The sequence below is a fragment of the Genypterus blacodes genome, unplaced genomic scaffold (genome assembly GCF_046128005.1).
Source record: "Genypterus blacodes isolate CSIRO-AG114 ecotype Tasmania unplaced genomic scaffold, CSIRO-AGI_Gbla_v1 ptg000003l_1, whole genome shotgun sequence".
Lineage (NCBI taxonomy): Eukaryota > Metazoa > Chordata > Actinopteri > Ophidiiformes > Ophidiidae > Genypterus > Genypterus blacodes.
This window is the reverse complement of record NW_027466817.1, coordinates 994418-1014256: the sequence shown is the minus strand read 5'-3', so window position 1 is coordinate 1014256 and position 19839 is coordinate 994418. Positions and strand designations below refer to the sequence as shown.

Sequence of the window (19839 nt, the reverse complement as noted above, 5' to 3'; positions counted from 1 at the left end):
CTCCCCTCCCTCCGTCTCCCGCACTGTCAGGTCGCGGAGAAAATAACGGAAACAACGGCACTTCCGCTCACTGCCTTCAAAATAAAACACACGCTGATTCATTAAATGCTAAATCCACTCTAAACGACACTGAAATCGAGATTTGTGAGAGAAATATGTAGGCTACTGTGAAAGACTTAAGTGCTATATGGCCTCTCGTCATATTCTTATTCAGGGGTTCTTCTTAATCATAATTAATCATCACATTCATAAATTGAATATAAGAACAATGACAAAGTGAAACTAACAGGTGTTTTTGTGCAGAACTTTGTAGCAGAGGAAAATGCACTAGCGGGAAAGGTTGAAAGTGAAAGCATTGTTTCACTTTATTCACTTTTATGCTGTCCTCTGTGGCTGGGGTGCCAAAGGGCCAAACGGTGTGGTTCCTGTATGGGCTCCAGGGACTCAATCTGTTTTGCAAATTAGAAATCAGTTTGTTGGTCACAGGAAACAATATTCAGCATGCCAAAACAAATGCAAAAGGGAAATTCTATGGAGATGAGCAAACTGACCTTTATGATATCAGAACGGTGGGTGCTAATGCTAAGATGATATGTTTGAAAACAAATTGCACGGAACAGTGCCCCCCCAAGATAATAAACTGAAATTATGAAATACCACAGCACATAAACACTGAGACCCTTATTATAAATTACCTTACCTTACCTTGCAATGGCCGAGGCTGGTCATAGGCTGCAGCCCAATGTTAGGAGAACAACCTTGTCCTCAATCACTAAACATTATCCATTGCTTACATCAGAAAGGACTATCTTGATATCTTGTATGTAATCAATGACACAGTGGCTTGTCATTCTGATGGCGCTGACAAGTTTATTGACATATTTAGATCTGAGAGCTTTTGTCGGGAATCCATTGTGTAGTGCTGTTTGTAGGAATTGTTTTGAGAAATGCACCTACTGTTTTCCAAATGATAAGGGTGATTGGAGAAATGTACCAAAGCGACTGAGAAACACTGTAACTGAAGCTCATATTGTGAAGACCCCGTCCTGTTCCTTCTTGCTTTCCTTAAGCATGTCTGACTTGATGCAGTTGGCAGTGCGGCATATGTTTGCCGGCTTTCTCCTCAGGATCAAACACAATTGGCACAAAACTTTACAGCTGTGATTTCACCCGGAAACAAAAAATACAATATTATCCAACCGTGCTCTCATAAACGATATCACAAGCTTGATTGGAATCTACCTAGGTGGAACTTCCAGCTTGCCTCACCTGTCCTTATGCATGTAGCACCAAGTCTGGATTTTTTTTGGAAAACCTTCTCATCTTTTACCATTACGTAACTTTTGAATAGAATGACATATACGTTGAAAGTAAACGTGTGTATGGTAGTGTAAGTTGATAAGGTATTGTAAAAATCTATGTTTTAATCAAATTATAAATAACCTATGTTCGTATATTAAAAAGTACATATTAATTAAGATCTTCAACAAATCTAGGCCACAAACAAATATTCCGCCATGCAACGCTTCAAAATCCACCACATTGTATAAATTAGACATGAAGTACGTGATTTGTCAGTAAATAAGGAGATCTGCTGCCATCTGGTGATCAAAGAGAGTACATTATAATGATGAAGACGCCGCACATTGATGACCTCTCTATAGAGGTTCCAGTGTAAGCCAGCCGGTTGTCTTTCAGCTGCAGCTCTGTGACAATATGATACTAAACCCGATAAAAACAGGGCATACATGTGTTGTACATGAAAAAGATATTTGCGTTTTTACCATAGGGACATTTAGGGGGTTTAAGAACTCTTACATGCCTTATACAGACTTAGAGGTAATTTACGAGTCAAACACAAAACGGAAAAGTCTTAACATTATCTACCAAACACTTCATGTATAAATAGACTTAACATTATAAACAACTGAACTTTGCCAAAATGTCTATCAATTATTCTACTTTGGGTTATTATATACTGTATACGTGTTTCAAAGTTGCATTCCTCATCAAAACTCATATTTACACTCACATATTTGCACCTAATCAATAAAACACTTTTGGTGTTAGTTAGTCAAATAATCCACAACAACTTTAAGACTTCTGCCTGGTCAATGACCCAGACGCAAAAAGGTAGGCTGAAATCATCAAGTTATAAATAACCACTTGGCATTTAAAACTCTTATTTTTCGGGGCAGGATAAAAGTCACACAATTGAAGTGCGGTTCAAGGAAATGTGAATTCAATGCCATTTTACTTTGTTTTGGGCATTTGTGCTGGATGGACATAAGTCTCTAGACTAGTCAACTACTAAGTATTGGTGGTATTTGAAACTCTAACTGTGACACTTTCTTCAGAGAATCAAAACAATTCAAACGTGGAAATTGCCTTTTTGTGGTAAATCATTCGCAATCAAAATATGTCTCATTAAGATTAATTTTACTAAAAAGGGTAAGATGGATTGGTTGATACCCCACTGCGTCGTACGTGTACACTACAATTGTGTACCACAAGGGGGCAGCAAATACAAGTAGCGTACTTTACTGACGGGGTGAGTAACTTATGTGTGATCTCTGCAGAAAACTATTTGTCGCCCATGTGACTGCGTTTAATGAAAGTTGAATGATGGCATTCAGTGACTGTTGGACTTGGACACTCGCCTGGTTCTGCTGACATGCGCAGCTGGCCAAAATGAAGATAAATGCCCTGATATCACAATCACAATTCCCATAGATATGTGCTGTATGCTGAAATGATGTTTTTCTGCCACAAAAACATTCTATTCAAAGTTGCACATCATCTGTGATATTGAAGCAAAGTTAAGATGTGTGCAATGTGAATGACCTGTAGCGGGCAGGGGTTAAAAAGCACTTCCGCTGAGTTTCCCTCATAATGTTCTCATTGTCTGAAATTTGCTAAACATTGGCTGGACTCAAAGGGAGCAGCTTGTACAGCGTAGTCCCAGGTCCAGCATGCTTCCATTATGGAGTTACTCTCCTCTTATTCGATTAAATGTACCCTAACTCGCTCCAAACCCACACTGTGCATAATCTCATCACAGATGATAAGCGTGTAATAAAAACCATATTTAACTTGAAAGGGCACCTCATGTGAATGCGTATAATTATGGATATCAAAATATAATCATTTGTTTAATTGTGAGGCCTTGCCAAGAGGTATGTAATTGCTTGGAAGAAATATGTTACATTGGATTGAAGTGTCTGAGATCTGACCTGGGACGCCTGAGTGGAGAGGCGGGCTGAGGGTCAGGCCTGGGGCCAACCTCCTGCTTTGTGTGTTAGCCAATAGAGGGAGACTGAGTTCATAAAGCTTATCATTTCAAACCAGTAGAATATGAACTTGAATACACATGTGACTGCCAGCTATTTACAGTAATGGCTATTAAAAGATTGAATTAGCATTTAATTCCATCGAAGAATGAGTCAAGGAGTCTTTGTTCACACTCTCGCCCATAATGAGGCACTGCACAGATACTAGAAGAGAGAAAATGGAATTTATTTTTATTCATATTTCCAAATATTCATTGTTTGCCATGCACCTCAGAATTATATTATTTTTCTTACTAATGTTGGGTGAAGTATTTCTATGAGATTATCATTATTATTAGTAGTATGAGTATCATTATTATTAGAAGTAGTGGTATCATTATTATTAGTAGTAGTGGTATCATTATTATTAGTAGTAGCATTATTATTTATCACACATTCCCTACTTGTTAGCCAAAGTCGGACCACGAGGTTTGACTTTATTATAAAGCCTAAAGTATGAGAACAGGTGCTCGTCCTTAATGACCCCCGGGGGAATTGAATGTAATCTTTGATTAATTGGAATGTTATAGGAGAAGAGATATCCTAATAGCTCCGTGCGTTGCCAATCCTGCGGAGGTTTTTTCCGGGCCCGAGAAAGGAAAGGGGTTTAAAAATAGGCTCTATCAATGCGCTGTGGGAAAAGAGCTGCCATTTAAAACCCGACAAGGCAATTTACAGCTCATAATCAAGAGAACGGAAACAGTCTATCGCATTTCCCTCTACAAGCTCCCCGGTTCCGCTATTCACTGCAAGGCGGGGAATTAAATCCAAAGATCAGCAACATTGGTCTGTTTTGTAAAATGACGAGATATGACTTACTGTATATGATATGACCTTTTTGGGGGGTGAATGTCGCTTCTTTAATTCTCCTATACTTAACACATATAGGTTGATGAGATTTAGCAGCCGTTGAATGGTGTAAAGGCAAAATCAAGGGAATTCTGGTTATTTAGAAATCTACAGACAGCTGCAACAACTTCAATATTGCATCTAAAACTTCACAAACGCATGATGAATATATTACAAGCAACACATAGTATGAAATGCATACTGTGTATAAATGAAGTCGCTTACATTTTTTGTTAAAAGACGTGTTATCTGGCATATATGACATTTGAGCACCGGAGGTATGAGCCGGTGAGTGCGTGATGGTTTTCCTCTGCAGAGTTGACAGCCCACTTTATCCGTCAATACATATTTATAGACGCGGTATTTCTGGACATTTGATGAGCCCCTGTCCCCTGTTTGGTCAGATGTCCAGTTAACAAATGCACAGTTTTCCTATTTATAAACTTGTAGCGACGTAAAGTCATCATGTAGTAATGTCTTGTAATTGTTTTGACTATTTGTATCATGTAATCTATTGTTTCTATAGGGGATTGTGACTGAAAACTTCACGTAGATCACCGTGACAAGTTGCAGATTCACCAGAGGATGCGTTCAGAAGATAAACAGTTTATGGAAATAGAAATAGCACAGAGATCTGCAATGCACAGAATGAGACTTGTAGTATTATGGTGCGGGACAAGAGAGAAAGACAGAAAACTCATGCTGATTTGAACAATTGCCGGATTTTCTGCGAATCAAATCTGAGCATATTTTCCTGTTTGGAGCAGATGTATACCAAACACTGGTGACCCTCACTCTCCTTTTCAATGGGTTTGGGGTGACGCGCGCCGCTTCTGAGTGGAAACCGTCGCTTTTCAATCGCAAACAGAGAGAATGTCAGGAATTCAATTGTGTGCAGACATTTGGGAAAGCTTGCAACCTGCGTGTGACTTGACCGGCCGGGTCGCATCACCGGTGCCCCGCGGTGCATGCAGGCTCTAACTACCCGGAACTAGCCGAGGAGGTATACACTCAGCAGTCGGTGTGTGGTTGGTGGTTCGTGTGCGCGCGCGTGTGTGTGTATGGGTGCAAAGAAGAAGAAGAAAGTTGCCTGCAGAATGAGTTGACCTCATTTGTCTTGTTGATTATATCTGTCATCTCTGAGAGCACAACAAAGGATACAATCATGCTTATTCACTACGCGCTCTGCGGAAAAGACGCACGAAAACAAAGGCGCGCATTGCTACAACTCTTCACTTCAGGGAGAAATAAATGAGTAATAACATCTATTCATATATTCGTCAACTGCCTCATTCCATAGTGAACACCATGAGAGGTACAGTGAAACATAAATAGGCTTATCATCTACCTGGGTCAGTTTTCAGATTTTCCAATCGATTTTAAGGTGAAATCATCTTTTTGGGAAGGTGTTATATATTCGTATTGCATTTTATTGGCAGTGAAGGTTGCGTGTAAAGATAAATTGGAAACTTTGGGCAAAGCTTTTTTCTTTTCTTTTCTTTTTTTTTTTTTTTTTTTACCAACGTACAACTTTAAAATAAACCCCCTTAATTGTTGTGTGTGTGTGTGTGTGTTTGTGTGTGTGTGTGTGTGTGTGTGTGTGTGTGTGTGTGTGTGTGCAGGCCTGGAGTTTGGTCGGCCTTATCTCTCTCAGCCGCTGAGACATCCTGTATGCAGGCCCATTGTTCCCCCTCGCCCCGCTGAACTGTCACCCGTTCTGAGCAAACGCACACCTGCCGTGCTCCCAGTCCACATGCCTGCTCACAACCGGCCCGAGGAAGAGCGGTGTGAGCTGTATAGCTGACACACAAGGAAGGTAAACTGAAGAGCAAATCGACTGATGCTCAACTCTAAATAAGACAGGATCTGTCACCAAGAACGCTAATGATTAAATCATAACGAGTCCACAGCGTGTTTTCATTGTCTGATCAATAATAGAAGAAATATTTGACTGATAAATGTTTGTCAATAAGACTTTTTCTTCGTGATTCTCCTAAATGGAATTTAGTCGTGAAAGCATGTGCTCACATAGTAATATTTCGCTTATGTAATGGTTGGTTACACTCGCCGAAACATAATTTCTTGTAAAACACTTGTATTTGTTATTTTTAGAAGTGTGTTTAGAATACACTTGCCTTTCAAACGCGCCCTTATCTCCGTATTGTTTACAAAACATTAATGTGAGGAAGCTGAGAATGTACACAGCTACATTTCAGCCCTGCTTCGATGCTCCCTGCACACGGGAGGAAGGAGCATGACTGATTCATGCTGCTGCCTCATTCACGAAGCTCCTGCAGGTCGACTTCACCAGGGGAACCGCGTTCAAAGCAGAGGCTCGTGGTTAGTAGAAAAAAAGAAGTCCATCATCAACGCACTACAACATGGAATGTTTTCGTTAAATGACACGGTTTAGACTAAATGCACAATGCTGTTGTTATTTTCAGTAAATAAAATTGTATAGCCCAACCAACCAACTTGCTCTGCTTTACTTTTGTTTTTATTGAAAGATTGTTAAACACTTATTAATAGTTTTCCTTCCTTGTGCTTGCATTTATTTTCACATTTTGTAGTGGATTTGACGCATATGTATGAAGCTATTTTTAAAAAGACAGGAAACACGGTATACAATGCCACAGGTCCAAACGGTGCATTATGATGTAATCTAATATCTAATATAACATAATAAAATATAAATATATTAATCACATCGAACCATTTAATGACCTAATCATGACTTAAATTACTTAAATTATCAAACATGTAGCACGCACTTATAAAACAAACTCGTGGAAAAGCGATCGATAGTTATTAGTCACTATATATCATCACGATAAGGTTAATTGACTTTTATATGTTCTGCCGTTTCATTAACCCGCAAGTGTGTGTGTGTCTGGGTTTGACACGAATGAAACACAGGGCAGGGTGAAGGAAGGTGAAAGTGCGTTAAGTTAAGGCGCTCTTGGCGATACGTGTTTGTATCCCTGCTGGCTCCTGCTATGAGCACAGACCCCAAATAGTCGTGAATTACAATATTAAACCTGAAGAAGTCCTATACAGTCAGGTGATGGACTTAGAAAACAATTACAATCAAAGGTTCACGCTAGCCATGATATGCTGTCAAAACAATACATTGGGTACAGCGCCTACGGCCTGAGCAGCTTGAATCCCGGACGAGAGTCAGCGTATAAAGCGCTTCACTCGTCAAGGTGTCTCCTAGGGACTCTCACTTGTCCCTTGGGGAACGAGATGGTCCACCGGGGCCCACAGGAGAGTGTGTACATATCCAGTCCCTCAGTGTCACACAGCAACATAACTCATAAAGTGGAGCTGTTAGTCTGTACGAAATCACTTCAGACTGCAGACGATTGAGCAGCGGGAGCAGTGGATTCCCCTTGTGCCAAATCCTACTATCACTGGACGAACGAGACTGTTTTCAATTATCTTTTTTGATTTTCATTTAGGACGCTTCCTGCATTTGTTTGATTTCTTAATAGGTTATTCTATCTTTGGTACGGTTTGTAATTTGTATGATCTTGAACGACGATATACAATATGTTTTAATCTAAAAACGACAACAAATTGTCTTTCAGCTGCATAACAAATTGTTATCATTATAATTGTTATTGTTATTATTATTATTAGTAGTAGTAGTAGTAATACTAGCAGTAGGAGGAGGAGTAGTATTGGTTTGATTTGGGTTATTTAAAGGTCTGATGTAGAAGACAGAAATGGCTGATGATAGACTGTAACATATAACAATTGGATATGTAATATCATATAATCTGTTATAAAAATATTCAAATCAACGATCTGTGATGGCCTTTTCTTTGATCAATCCAGTAAAACTTGCATATGTATTTTTTCATCCTTGCGTTTCAGCTAAAAAAAACGGCCATGCCTTTTCAGCTGCAACTGGCTCTCATTTTTCAACTAAATAATTAAACCATATCAAAGTGGAACACATCGTGTTTCATGAAGTAATAAAGCTGAAATATTATTTGAATTGCACGATGAGTTTGTTAAGTAATAAAATAGTTTTGAACTGCACAGAAATGCATTAGGCGTGTGCACATCACATGATTATGCTACTGTCATTTTAATCATTATTTTTGGTAGTGGTAATATTCGAGGTTCTGTGTGGTCATATAATATGCATAAATGGATAAATGGGCAGTAGGCATATCACAGTGGAACTGCAGTTCAGATGCATTAAACCATACCTAAGATAGCCTGCGTGAAGTTTATAAAGGAACGTTGATATTGTTTATTTTTGGAAAAACAGCAGCATGTTGGCATTATTTTACGTCCTATAGATAAAAAAAATATATTTTTGGTGGTCTTTCAGCCTTTACCATGTTCTTCATTGTTATTTACTGACTGCTGATGGTTTACCAGTGGTTAAAATATCCTAAAATATAAAACAGATTTACTTCATGACCACTGTATTACTTAATGAAATACATGTTTATTAAGAAATTCACAAACCTAGAAAAAAAAGCAAAAGTGCTAATTAAAATTAAACATGGCCCCAACATGAATGAGACAATATAGCTAATCACGTTTATAAAAAAATAATTAAAAAGATAAACAAACCTGGCACTGGCTGGTGTCACATTGGAAACTGTATATCATACATACATATGATCAATAAGTGTAAAAAGGCATTTAGCCCTGCAGTCCAAATTTTCTTGGTAGTTTGGTGAAACCCTATCCCGACTTTCACTATAGTCGGGCATCACAACCATGACAAGAGGGGACATTTCACCATGCGCAGTATAAGTCACTAGAAGGCCCAAGAAGCCCTGATTTAATTACAAAGTAATGATTTAATTAAGGCATTTCATGTTCACGATTCAGTTGGCAATAGCATAGGATGAGTCGTGCGTAAAGGTGAAATAAGTCATTACGCATGCCAATAACAAACAAATGGAAATGCTAATGTCCGTCACTGTGAAAAGGAATAGTGCCTCGTAAACACAACTTTGGCTACGATATCAAGTCACAGCCACCAGTCCGAGTGAAATACAGACGCACGAAATGGCCCTGAAGAGTTGTGCTACCTTGTGTCCCGGTGACTGCTTTACCTCCACTTTACATTTTGACGAGCAGCTCTCGTGTATCTCTCCAGTTTGGCCCAAAGCGCTCGTCAGAAAGATCTCTCCAAAATACTTTTGGTTCTGTTTTTGAAATCACAGGAATCGACTCTTAATTATTTAAGAGCCTCATTGAATAGAGACCCTTTTATGGGAAAACTCTAAATATCAATCCTCGTGTGTAACGCTGAGTGTTTGGTCTCGTGTTCCCAATAAGAGCAGTGCATCATGGACAGCTCGGCGGGCTGGCGGGAGCAAGCGAACTGGAGGCCTGCTCCATTACCGGAGGAGACCGGGGGCGGTGCTGCGGTGGCCGGGCTCAGTTGCTGGGGATGGTGGGAATGCGCGGGGTGGTGATGGTGGCTCATGCCGTTGTAAGAGTTCACCATGCTGGGCAGCGCCATGCTCTGCACCCGGGAGTACGGATTGTAAGAGGAGGGGGCTGACAACCCTTTCACGTTGACTGGACTCACGTTGCCGCTCGCCATCTGACAGGACGTGTAGGACATCGGAGTGGGTGGCTGGCCGAGCGACCAGGAGTTGTTCATGAAGCTCGACTGCAGGTACTTGGGAGGGGACAGGTAGCCATAGCCGTCACCTCCGAACAAGGATTTCCCAGGCTGGAAATGGGTCGGCGGTGGTCTAAACGGCCGCTTCATCCTGCGACGTCTCCGGTAGTTCCCCTTCTCGAACATGTCCTCACAGGCCGGGTCGAGGGTCCAGTAATTCCCTTTCCTCTCTCCGCCACCCTCCCGTGGAACCTTGATAAAGCACTCGTTGAGACTCAGGTTGTGCCTGATGCTGTTTTGCCACCCTTTTTTATTTTTCTCATAAAAGGGGAATTTGCTGATAATGTACTGATAAATACCGGACAGAGTGAGGCGCTTTTCCGTGCTCTCACGGATAGCCATTGCAATGAGAGCGACGTAGGAGTATGGTGGCTTCTGGGACGGGTCCGGTTTCTCGGAAATTTTGTCCTGGACCGGCTCTTCCTTTGGTCGCTCTTTCTCCTTGGTCGTGTTGGTGTCGTGAACCATCAAGGCCATTGCGTCATCCTCTGGGTTTTGGTAAGTGGCCATCATTGCGCACACCAAAACAAAAACAAATCCGGTACAAATGTTGAAAAACAAAACTCTGCTCGCCACTTGCGACCTCAGCGACAGAATGATGCGTTGCAGAGCGTCGACATGCACCACAAATTGAAAGTTGTCTTCCGAGCTGCGCGCTTTCAGAAATCGTAATTTTGTGGCAGTATAGTTGACTGGATACGCACCAGACCTTCCTCTCCCTTCAACGGAGATTTTTCTAAACTGCTTTCGGACGAAGGCGCAACCAAGTTGTGGTTTGTGCCCCAGTAAGCCCATCCCTTCCCCTTTTTTCAGGTCCACAGACAGGCTGAATCTGCTCCACCGCTCTCAGTGGAGCGACGTAGTGGATTCTGATTTGTGCTCATTTGAGTTCCGCCTCCAATGGGTATAACGTGAATGAAAAAAACACTGCAGAAATACTAATACTTATCAATGCTTATCAATAACAAGATTCTCAGGGGTTTTCTAATTACGAATAGTCAGAATTCCCTTTATACATATTTATATTTAATTGGGATCATCTTTGAGAAACATTTGTCCTGCAGAAATGTTTACAAGTTTACTAACCCTTACAATCTAAATGCGTCAAAGAAACATTTTATTGACACAAACGGCAACCACGCATTTTTTTTTGTTTAGTAGCAAGCAAGAGAGAGAGAAAGAATGAAAGTTAATTGTATTATTCAGTGCTATTGTTTTATGTGCAACGTCAACGGCAATGTCAATCAGAAATAAGAAACGATGTGAAAGAAAATACACTTAATTACTTAATAACTAAAACTTGTACAAATTTGAAAATATTTTTCAACCCTTATCCTAGACTTAACCAAAGTCTTAATTTTTTATTGAAACATTTCAGAGGCGCAATAATGTTTTATGTGCATGTGTGAAACCTGGACTATAGACCCTCTCCTCTCTCATGTTGCATGGACATCCCGACAGCATTTGAACAGTTGTTTCATCAAGATTTCCTCCAGACATTTGCCAATCGCTTATTAGGGCTTCCAAATATTTCTTTGGGCTACTTAACTCAGAGCCATACAAGCCCAGGACACAGTCCACACGCAGCTCAGAGACAATCTGGGACAGTGGCGCTTAATTAGCTCACATTGAGAGGTGTATGGAGAGGTATACATTTCCTCGGCCACCCATGAGGGTCCCGTCGGCTTTCTCTGGGTGTATTTCCGTGCTCTGGGAGTGTGTGCAGGTGGAACAGCATTGGCATGTGTGTCATCACCCCCTGCACCCAGTCTGCAGCCTATAGCCAGAGCAGCTGAGCCGCGTTGAGAGCCAGCCATCTCTCAACGTGCAATTACCACACACTCACAGGAGGCACTTTCAGGCGTTACTACGCGCTGCTATTTCTTGTTTCAATGTCTTTTTCGCGTGTATAAAAGACGCAGATAATCTCAACAACATCATCATAACATTACAAGCATTAGGCCTGGTTTAAAGTGGTAGCTAAAATTCATCAGTCATGTGTAGTTAATGAAGCAATCACACAGCGAGAATATTTCGATATCAATGCAGGAATCATTCATTTGTATTCATTTCTCATACTACTAAGGACATTTACTTTAATTCACAGGACACGCAAATCAGCATAAATATGATTAGGGAGTTCATAAGTAAGTAAAAATAAAAGAGAAACCACAAAGGTTAACCTTTTGTCGTTGTCGAATAACAGTGTGTGTGTTCGTGTGTGTATTTAGTTCTACCTCAGGATTTCGGGAGTTGTTTAGTCTTCTTTTATTGTTCCAGAGAAAGTCTGTGGTCGGCTTGTCCTCTCATGGTTCTCAAATCCTGGAGGACGACGCAAGATCAGCTCCCAGACACAAAAAGAGTAGGAGGAATAACCCTGCAAGAATGCAAAGGAGCACCATTAAAAGTAACATTGTGCTTCGATTAGTCACGATGCTCATTTTATATTCTTAATAGACTTTGAAAGCTACAGTTGGCCTATACTCCTTAATTGGCTTTCATGAAACAGTTTTGCTGAAAAGGAGAAATCCCAGAAAATCACCCAAAGGAGCATGAGCCAAATTCTTATTATTTAATGGTCAAAATGTAATGTTTATCTAATATATAGATAAAACTGACCTTTATAACACACATGTTGGGCAGAAAGATAAGAAGCAACTCCACATTATCACCGGAAACACACAGAATGTCCCATATATTAAGCTAACATATTGAATACAGCGAAGAGCGAAGTAAACACTTATTCTTTTATAAAAACACGTAATTACATAAACATTATATGACTGACAGTGAAACAATTTCTCAATTCTCTGCCCACCACCTCACCATTTTAGAGGTCTCTCGGTGGTCCACGGCTATTAGGCTAAAGCGTTGACGCCTAGCATGAAATATGTCCAAAATATTTCCAATATGTAAAAAGTCTTGAGTGAGTGAGTCGTTGTTATCAACATTAAACGTGTTTTTGTCAACTCCTTTTGTCATTAAGTAGCCTACAGAGTGTGTACCTCTTTGTATTTGCCGCGTTTCCCCCGCAGGTATAAAGGTTATGACGCAGCAGTATTTTCTCTTTTTCCCTCTCAAACCCTCCGCACGCTCGAGCCGCCTCAGTCACGCGCGTCTTGTCACAACAAAAGCCGTAAACAAAACACAAGGTCGTGAAACCTGAGCGGCCTTCGGAATGTTAACATGACGCCTTTTTAGGCTTTAATGACGGATGGAGATAGACTGATTAAAACAAACAGGCGCCTAAACATTTTGTGTATAATTCCTTTTATTTTTATTTTATGTGCATATCATTAAAATGCATACACGGGCCTTTACTGTAACTCATAAAGTGAAGTGGAATTTCAGGCCTGAATCTATATGACGAGTGTTTCCCATTTAGGTACCTTTACATTCGCTTTATCAAGTTCTTTGAGCTTGAACAGTATGGAACGGAATTTTCTTTGCCTCACAATTAAATTCATAAAACAGGTCTAAAAGGCCTGCTGTAGCCCCCTTTATACACACTCCCATTTACCAACATACTAATAACGTGAGATTTATGATACTTAATGATAATTCCGATCTCACTGTTAACTTCATATAATGTAATCGGGTCATTCACTGAGGTATTTCTGTCATATAGGTTCTCCTTTATTTGACATATATAGGTGCCCATATATAGGTGTGTGTGTGTGTGTGTGTGTGTGTGTGTGTGTGTGTGTGTGTGTGTGTGTGTGTGTGTGTGTGTGGTGTAGGTCAGTAATAAACTCATATGTAGACCCGTTGCTGTAATGGGCCTGGTGGACTTTAAAAAGAGTGGAATTCCTGCTCTCACACTCTTCCTGCCCTCGCAGGTCCGGGACTAGGATGTTTATAATAGGGTGCGCGGGGTGGAATGCGGCGGACGGATCCACTGGGTCAGGTCCGGACCAAGAAAAGAACCACCCGGTCTGGATGAAACTATGGCCCTTACAAGAAGACAGGGTAATAGGATATAGAAACAACAACAACAGCAATAATAATAATAATAATAATAATAATAATTGCATTCATTGTTTGGTATCTGTCATTGTATTATTATTATTATTATTATTATTATTATTATTATTATTATTAGTAGTAGTAGTAGTAGTAGTAGTAGTATTGACAATTCTTTTTTCAAACTATTATTTAGTTTTCTCAGTATAGAATGAAATAATGAAGACAACCTTGCATATTGTTGGGTAATTGAACTTCTAAGGTGATAAGAAATATGGTCAACAAAAGAGATATTTAAAAGCCTGCCAAAGAATATTGTTACCTCTGTTATGCCTCACATGGCCTAAAGATGTAATGTGCACTTAGCTATTATGTCTAAGCTTGTGGGTCTTGAACTGCTTGTGACTGATATAAAATATGATGCACTGCGTCACTAAGAGTCGTAGGGGATGATGGTCAGGTGGTCCAAACAAGTAATGATGGATCTGCCTGCATGGGACGGTCTGGTTTTCCTTGTTTGATGTTACTGGGTGGGTATTTGGTTCATGCATCCGGCTTTTCCCTGCATTAATCCACAAGGCCTTGCTTCCTCTCAATGAAATCCTTATGAGGATGGGAAGAGGAGAAGGGGATGATTGCAGGACTGGGGTGAAGAGGAAGAAGGATCTACCCTCAGCCCTCATGCAGTGTCTTAAACATGGCTCTTGTTCCTTTCAGAAAGAACAGAGAGGACAGAGCAAATAAACAATGACCACCAGATTCCCCCTCTTTCCTTTACCTCCCCACCCGCACGGATTAAGGTTTGGAGAGGGATGCAGAGGGGAGTGGGACCTGGAGGAGGAATATATACACACATGTAACTTTTGAGGTGTTGTGTATGTGCATGCGCTTCAAGAATATCTTCAAAATGCTAAAAGTCATTGAATTGTGTGATGGACACTTCCTTTCTTTGTGCTGTCCATCATCAACACTCGGCCCAACACTCATTCATTGTCTGAAAATGCACCTCCACCTCTGTAACATCACCGTTCCGTAGCTCCTGTGTGAAGGGTGATGTGTGTTTTGGTGGCCTGGCGTGTTTACCTTTCTTATCGGGTGCAGGAAGCTTATGGAAAGGTCTCTGGTTCTCTACAGTACTGCAGTGACATGGACATGATCCATCACACCACTGAAAAGAAATGGAGTCTGGTGCTGTGTTTTCTACATATAAAGAAGTCTTTTATTATTTCCTAATAGAAATTCATATAATCATCACTATTTCTAAAGTTTTATTTGCTTGAGAAATTCCACAATGCCAGTACATTTAGAGACATAGATACATACTGTATGTTATTCTAGTCAGAACCTAAATACTAATTAGGAAGAAATTGTTAATTTTTGTATATTGTTCATTTGGATGGAAAGCCATGGAAAATTCCAACTCAATGTTGTTGTCATGCACATTTCTTGTATATATAAAAAACATATATACACATAAGTGTATAAATAATTTGGTTCATTAATCTGAATAAATTACTTGAACATTTAAATACACATGTGCCATAATTATTTTCCTCAGTGAAAAATAGAAAGGAATGAAAGATCAGAGCAGAGGAACGTACACAAAAAGAACACAAAGTTTGCAACCGAGAGCCATAGTCAAAGAGAACAGAACAGGTGAAGGAGAAGTCAAAGTGGAGGCAGAGGGAGGTGTGGAGAGAGGTGAAAAGAGAGGACGGAGGAGAGGAGAGCCACATTGTGTTCTCGCTAACCTTTACTGAGAGGTGAAGTGCTGCAGCCTCCTGCCAACAGCATTCTCTTTGAGGTTTTCTTGAACTGAATCCAGGTCTTAAATGATTCACAGGAGCGTAAGTGTGTGTGTGTGTGTGTGTGTGTGTGTGTGTGTGTGTGTGTGTGTATGTGTGTGTGTGTGTGTGTGTGAAGAACCAACGGAGAGCTTTGAGATCACAAGGAAGTACAATTCTTGTGTGTTCATGCATATACTGTACATTCATGTGTGAGAGATTATGAGAGAAAGTAAGTAGAAATTTGTAATTGTGCAGCGCAATAACCGTGACTATCAAATCTTTGGGTGGTTATGAATAAAAGAAGAGCAGCATGTGCAACAAAGCCAGAATTTTCACCCTCAAAATATGAAATTCCGAGTCACAACCACAGCCAAAATCACACTTCAAAATACCCGAGTAACATCAGCCCATTGCCACATCTTCATCCCCAGCTGGGGATTAGATTTCAGGCCAAATCAAAACAAGTCACTTCGTTAGAGGTAATTACACAGGTAGCCTACCTCGCTGGGTAAACAAACATGGCCGCCAGCTGACACCCCGAAGACAGATCAAAGCCTGTCTGACAAGAAACGGGAGGAGAACATTCAAACACTGGCTTGTTAAGCTACACACGCACTTTCTCTTTCTGCTACATGTGCATGAGTATCAACATGAAAGCGCTTCTACGGATCGACGTAGACTTGCTCACAAGCATGTAAATATGTACACGTACACGCAGGCATGTACATGTAAAAGCACAGACACAAACTATCCGTTCCATGCACCCGTTTCTCACACTTAGAAGCCATAGACGGAGGATTCTGCAGTTGAAAGATGGTGGGTACAGATGGGTGGAATCAAAAGATGAGCAGACTGACCTTTACAGTTGAGCTGAATGTGATAACAGTGTGTGTTAATGGTGCAGAACAGCAAAGCTATACTGTGCATACTGTGCTTGGGGTGGAACAGGGTTCACTCTGCTTTGGTGGTCTGGATGAGGAATGATATGACTGGTAGATGTGTCAACTGCCAATGTGGTTGCATGATCACCTACCTGTTTTCACCTGTATCTGTTAGTTAGATAGTGAGTTTGTTTATTCGGATTGTTTGTACAATTACTCAAAAAGTTAAACTGATATGAATGATTCTCTGTGGAGGAGTGTGACCCAGATCCAGGGTTCGGATTCAGGATCTTTTTGAAAGGATTTCTTATCTTTGCTTGTAAATTCCTTTTAAATATTTTTCATACGGATTTTGTCAGAAGTAATACACTTATCTCCATAAAAGAAGGTGGCTTTTCATCTGAGTCCAGATAAGGATCTGATGGACGAAGATATGCATGGACAGGGGACACTTAAATGGAATCCTGCTTGAACAAATTGGATACAAACGGAATCAACAACTACTCATGCGTAGCTAAGAGGATGCTGCTTTAACTTATCTTTAATAATGATGGAGGTAGATATAGAAAATTATAATCTTGAATATTAAATATGATGTTTTGTAGACTTGTCTAAAAATGTTATTTTGTGAAACTTCTTCTCACTCTCTCTACAAAATGGACAATATTAGGTTTATAGTGCTTTCAAGATATTCTTCCTAATTAAGACCCCACCTTTGAACACAACTGCCAAATTACAGGAAAGGTTCAGTAATGATGGATTGCTGTGTGCATTTCTCTCTCTGACAGACATACACACAATGCAGCTCTATCTCAAAATGAAGCGTTGTTAGGGAAACTAGGCAAGGTTATTCTTCCCTACCCTCCCATGCCAGTCTGCCTGTGTACAATGGACCAGGGTGTATGTGGGTTGCTGTGAATAAGGTAAGAGATGTTATCGGGCAAGGCAGACTTCATTGTGCACCAGCTGTCCTCTGTCTCTGTCTCTGTCTCTGTCTCTCTCTCTCTCTCTCTCTCGCTGTCCTTTTTTCTCTCTGGCTCTTTCACTCATCAGCATTGTTCTTGTGCAGCTCCTTTATCTCTCCATCTCTTGATTATTCATTAGACATACGTTACGCCACTTTGCTAATGACAATCTCCCTTATTAGTGCAACACATGCTGCTGTCTGCGATGCTCTGATGCATTACAGCTTAATCTGCTGGCACACATACACATGTGGATAAAACACAAAACAGTGACATATAATAAAAGGAACAAATATGGAATGAACAAGAGAGTACAATATATTTATATCTGAGAGTTTTAGAGAACTTTGGAAATATGAACAGTGTAAAGGAGGAGTTTTTGACTTTCTGGGTAAAACAATACAACATTGTTTTGTCCATAATCTAAAAACACATTTTTCCTTTTTGAATTATTTCACTTTTAGTCAGTTACAGATGCTTCATTTTGGATTTGACCATCATTTCTTTCAGCATATGTGGCCATAAATCTTAAAAGTTGACATTTAAAGGCTGTACTGCAGACTTCATACAGATCCTACAGACTGAATAAATATAGTATAAAGACGCGATCTCAAAACCACGCACACCACTAAAACACACTGTTCTTGGCCAACAGAGTGTCACTCTCTGGATCTGCTTGCACACAGCACACCACACAAACCTCCCCAATTCCAGTTCTCCGGCCTCTGTCATGACCACAATAACAAACAGGAAACCAGGCAATGGAACACACACACAAGCACGCACACACACATAACACACAGGCGGACACACAAAATCCCTCTTGTTTTAAAAAAATATGCCGACACACATGGACAGCAAATACAGTGGCTGTGGTAACCTTGACGATGGTTTAAGAGTGGGTTAACGAGGAGCAGAAGATGAGAGTTTAGGGTTTCCTCAAATGAAGCAGAGCCAAATCTGCCTCTGGCTTCTTTCTTGGCCCAATTATGATCATCTAATTATTGCTGGAGAAATCTGGAGGCCCAAAACACAGAAAGTGAAAATAGAAATATTCTCTACTTAATTATAGGAAGTTTGTCAAGGTTTTTTAAATGAATATACTTGGTGCTAAAATGCTTTCCATCTTATATATTGTTTTGTATTATTATACGTATTATTAGAGTGATGGAGGTTTGGGATTGTATCCAGTTTGTGGGAGACAGATGGCTTTCAGGATTGTAAATCATACAAGGTGACATCAATCAGTGTTTGATTCCTACTCACAGAGGAAAGGAGGAGTATTAGAAAGGAGAACACATCCCAGGGAAAGCAGAACAGAGCAGGGCGAGGGCAGAGAAGGGGGGATAAAAGGAGGGAGACAGGGCTTCCTTTGCTGCGTTTTCCCCCGAGGGCGAGAGAGGAGGAGAGGGGCTGCTCCCCTGACAGATCTGAAGATGTCCTGTTTTGCTTTCCCTCTGCTCTCCCTCTTCCTGCAGGAAGCAACATCACACTGGGCACCAAAGCCTTGGCAAGCGCCCACCATCCATATCTGATACTGATGTGTGCAGTCCACAGATGTAACGCAACAATAATGGAGGGATACGCAGATCTGATCGAGGGAAATGTAAAGATATGTATGTAGTATATGACAAAGCCATTGAATTATTCATTCATTATATCATTAACTGCATAACAAGACTCGCTGTGACTTTGAAACAACTGGAATTAAGAGAATCCATTTACTGTGAGATATTATGATGATTATGATTAAAATATGAGTTTAAACGTTATTTGTGCTTGAAACAAAGCAAAATCAGTGAAAAACAGCAAAATCAGACACACACACACACACACACACACACACACACACACACACACACACACACACACACACGCAGATGTCACATTCATTCATAAAATCGGCAAAAATTCCACACAATGAGGCCCAAAGTAAGTTTAACACTCATATCTGCCCAAACATTTGTAATTCACACTGACATCATCATCAATACACACACAGCACAGGCTCTCTTGGTGGGGGTCTCCCTGCACTCATCCCCATTGAGTATTTAGGCCCACTTTCTCTTCCTCTTCCTCTCTCCCTTCATATATTTCTGCCTCTCCCCTCCTAACGTTCATTCACACTGGTTTGCCTCTGTGTGTGTGTTTTCCTCTCATTCTTCGTGTGACTTTATCTCTCGATCAGATAAGGCTTCAGTTCTGGTCTTAAACCTTCACCATATCTGTCCAAACACATGAGCTCATGTCAGTGGGCCGCCGGTGCTTGTGAACTCCATGAGCTAATATCGGCTCCATGTGTTCATCGCTCATGTTGCGAAGACGTATGGAGCACAGCAGTTTCTTTCTCATCGCTGAATTACATTTCTGCTCTCATTAATTACCATTTTCTGTCCCTGGGAA

At 40.6% G+C, this 19839-nt stretch overlaps 1 protein-coding gene across 1 annotated transcript; it reads right to left on the bottom strand.

The window, feature by feature from the left end:
* Positions 1–8623: 8623 nt before the first annotated feature.
* foxl2a (forkhead box L2a) lies at positions 8624–10632 on the bottom strand. Its single transcript, XM_076144407.1, has one exon. It carries the CDS (start codon positions 10351–10353, stop codon positions 9433–9435), a length of 921 nt encoding a protein of 306 aa, XP_076000522.1. The 5' UTR covers positions 10354–10632; the 3' UTR covers positions 8624–9432.
* Between the last annotated feature and the right edge of the window lie 9207 nt (positions 10633–19839).

Excerpts from the sequence above, each read along its gene's own strand:
- foxl2a (XM_076144407.1), bottom strand. The coding sequence starts at position 10,353 with ATGATGGCCACTTACCAAAACCCAGAGGATGACGCAATGGCCTTGATG.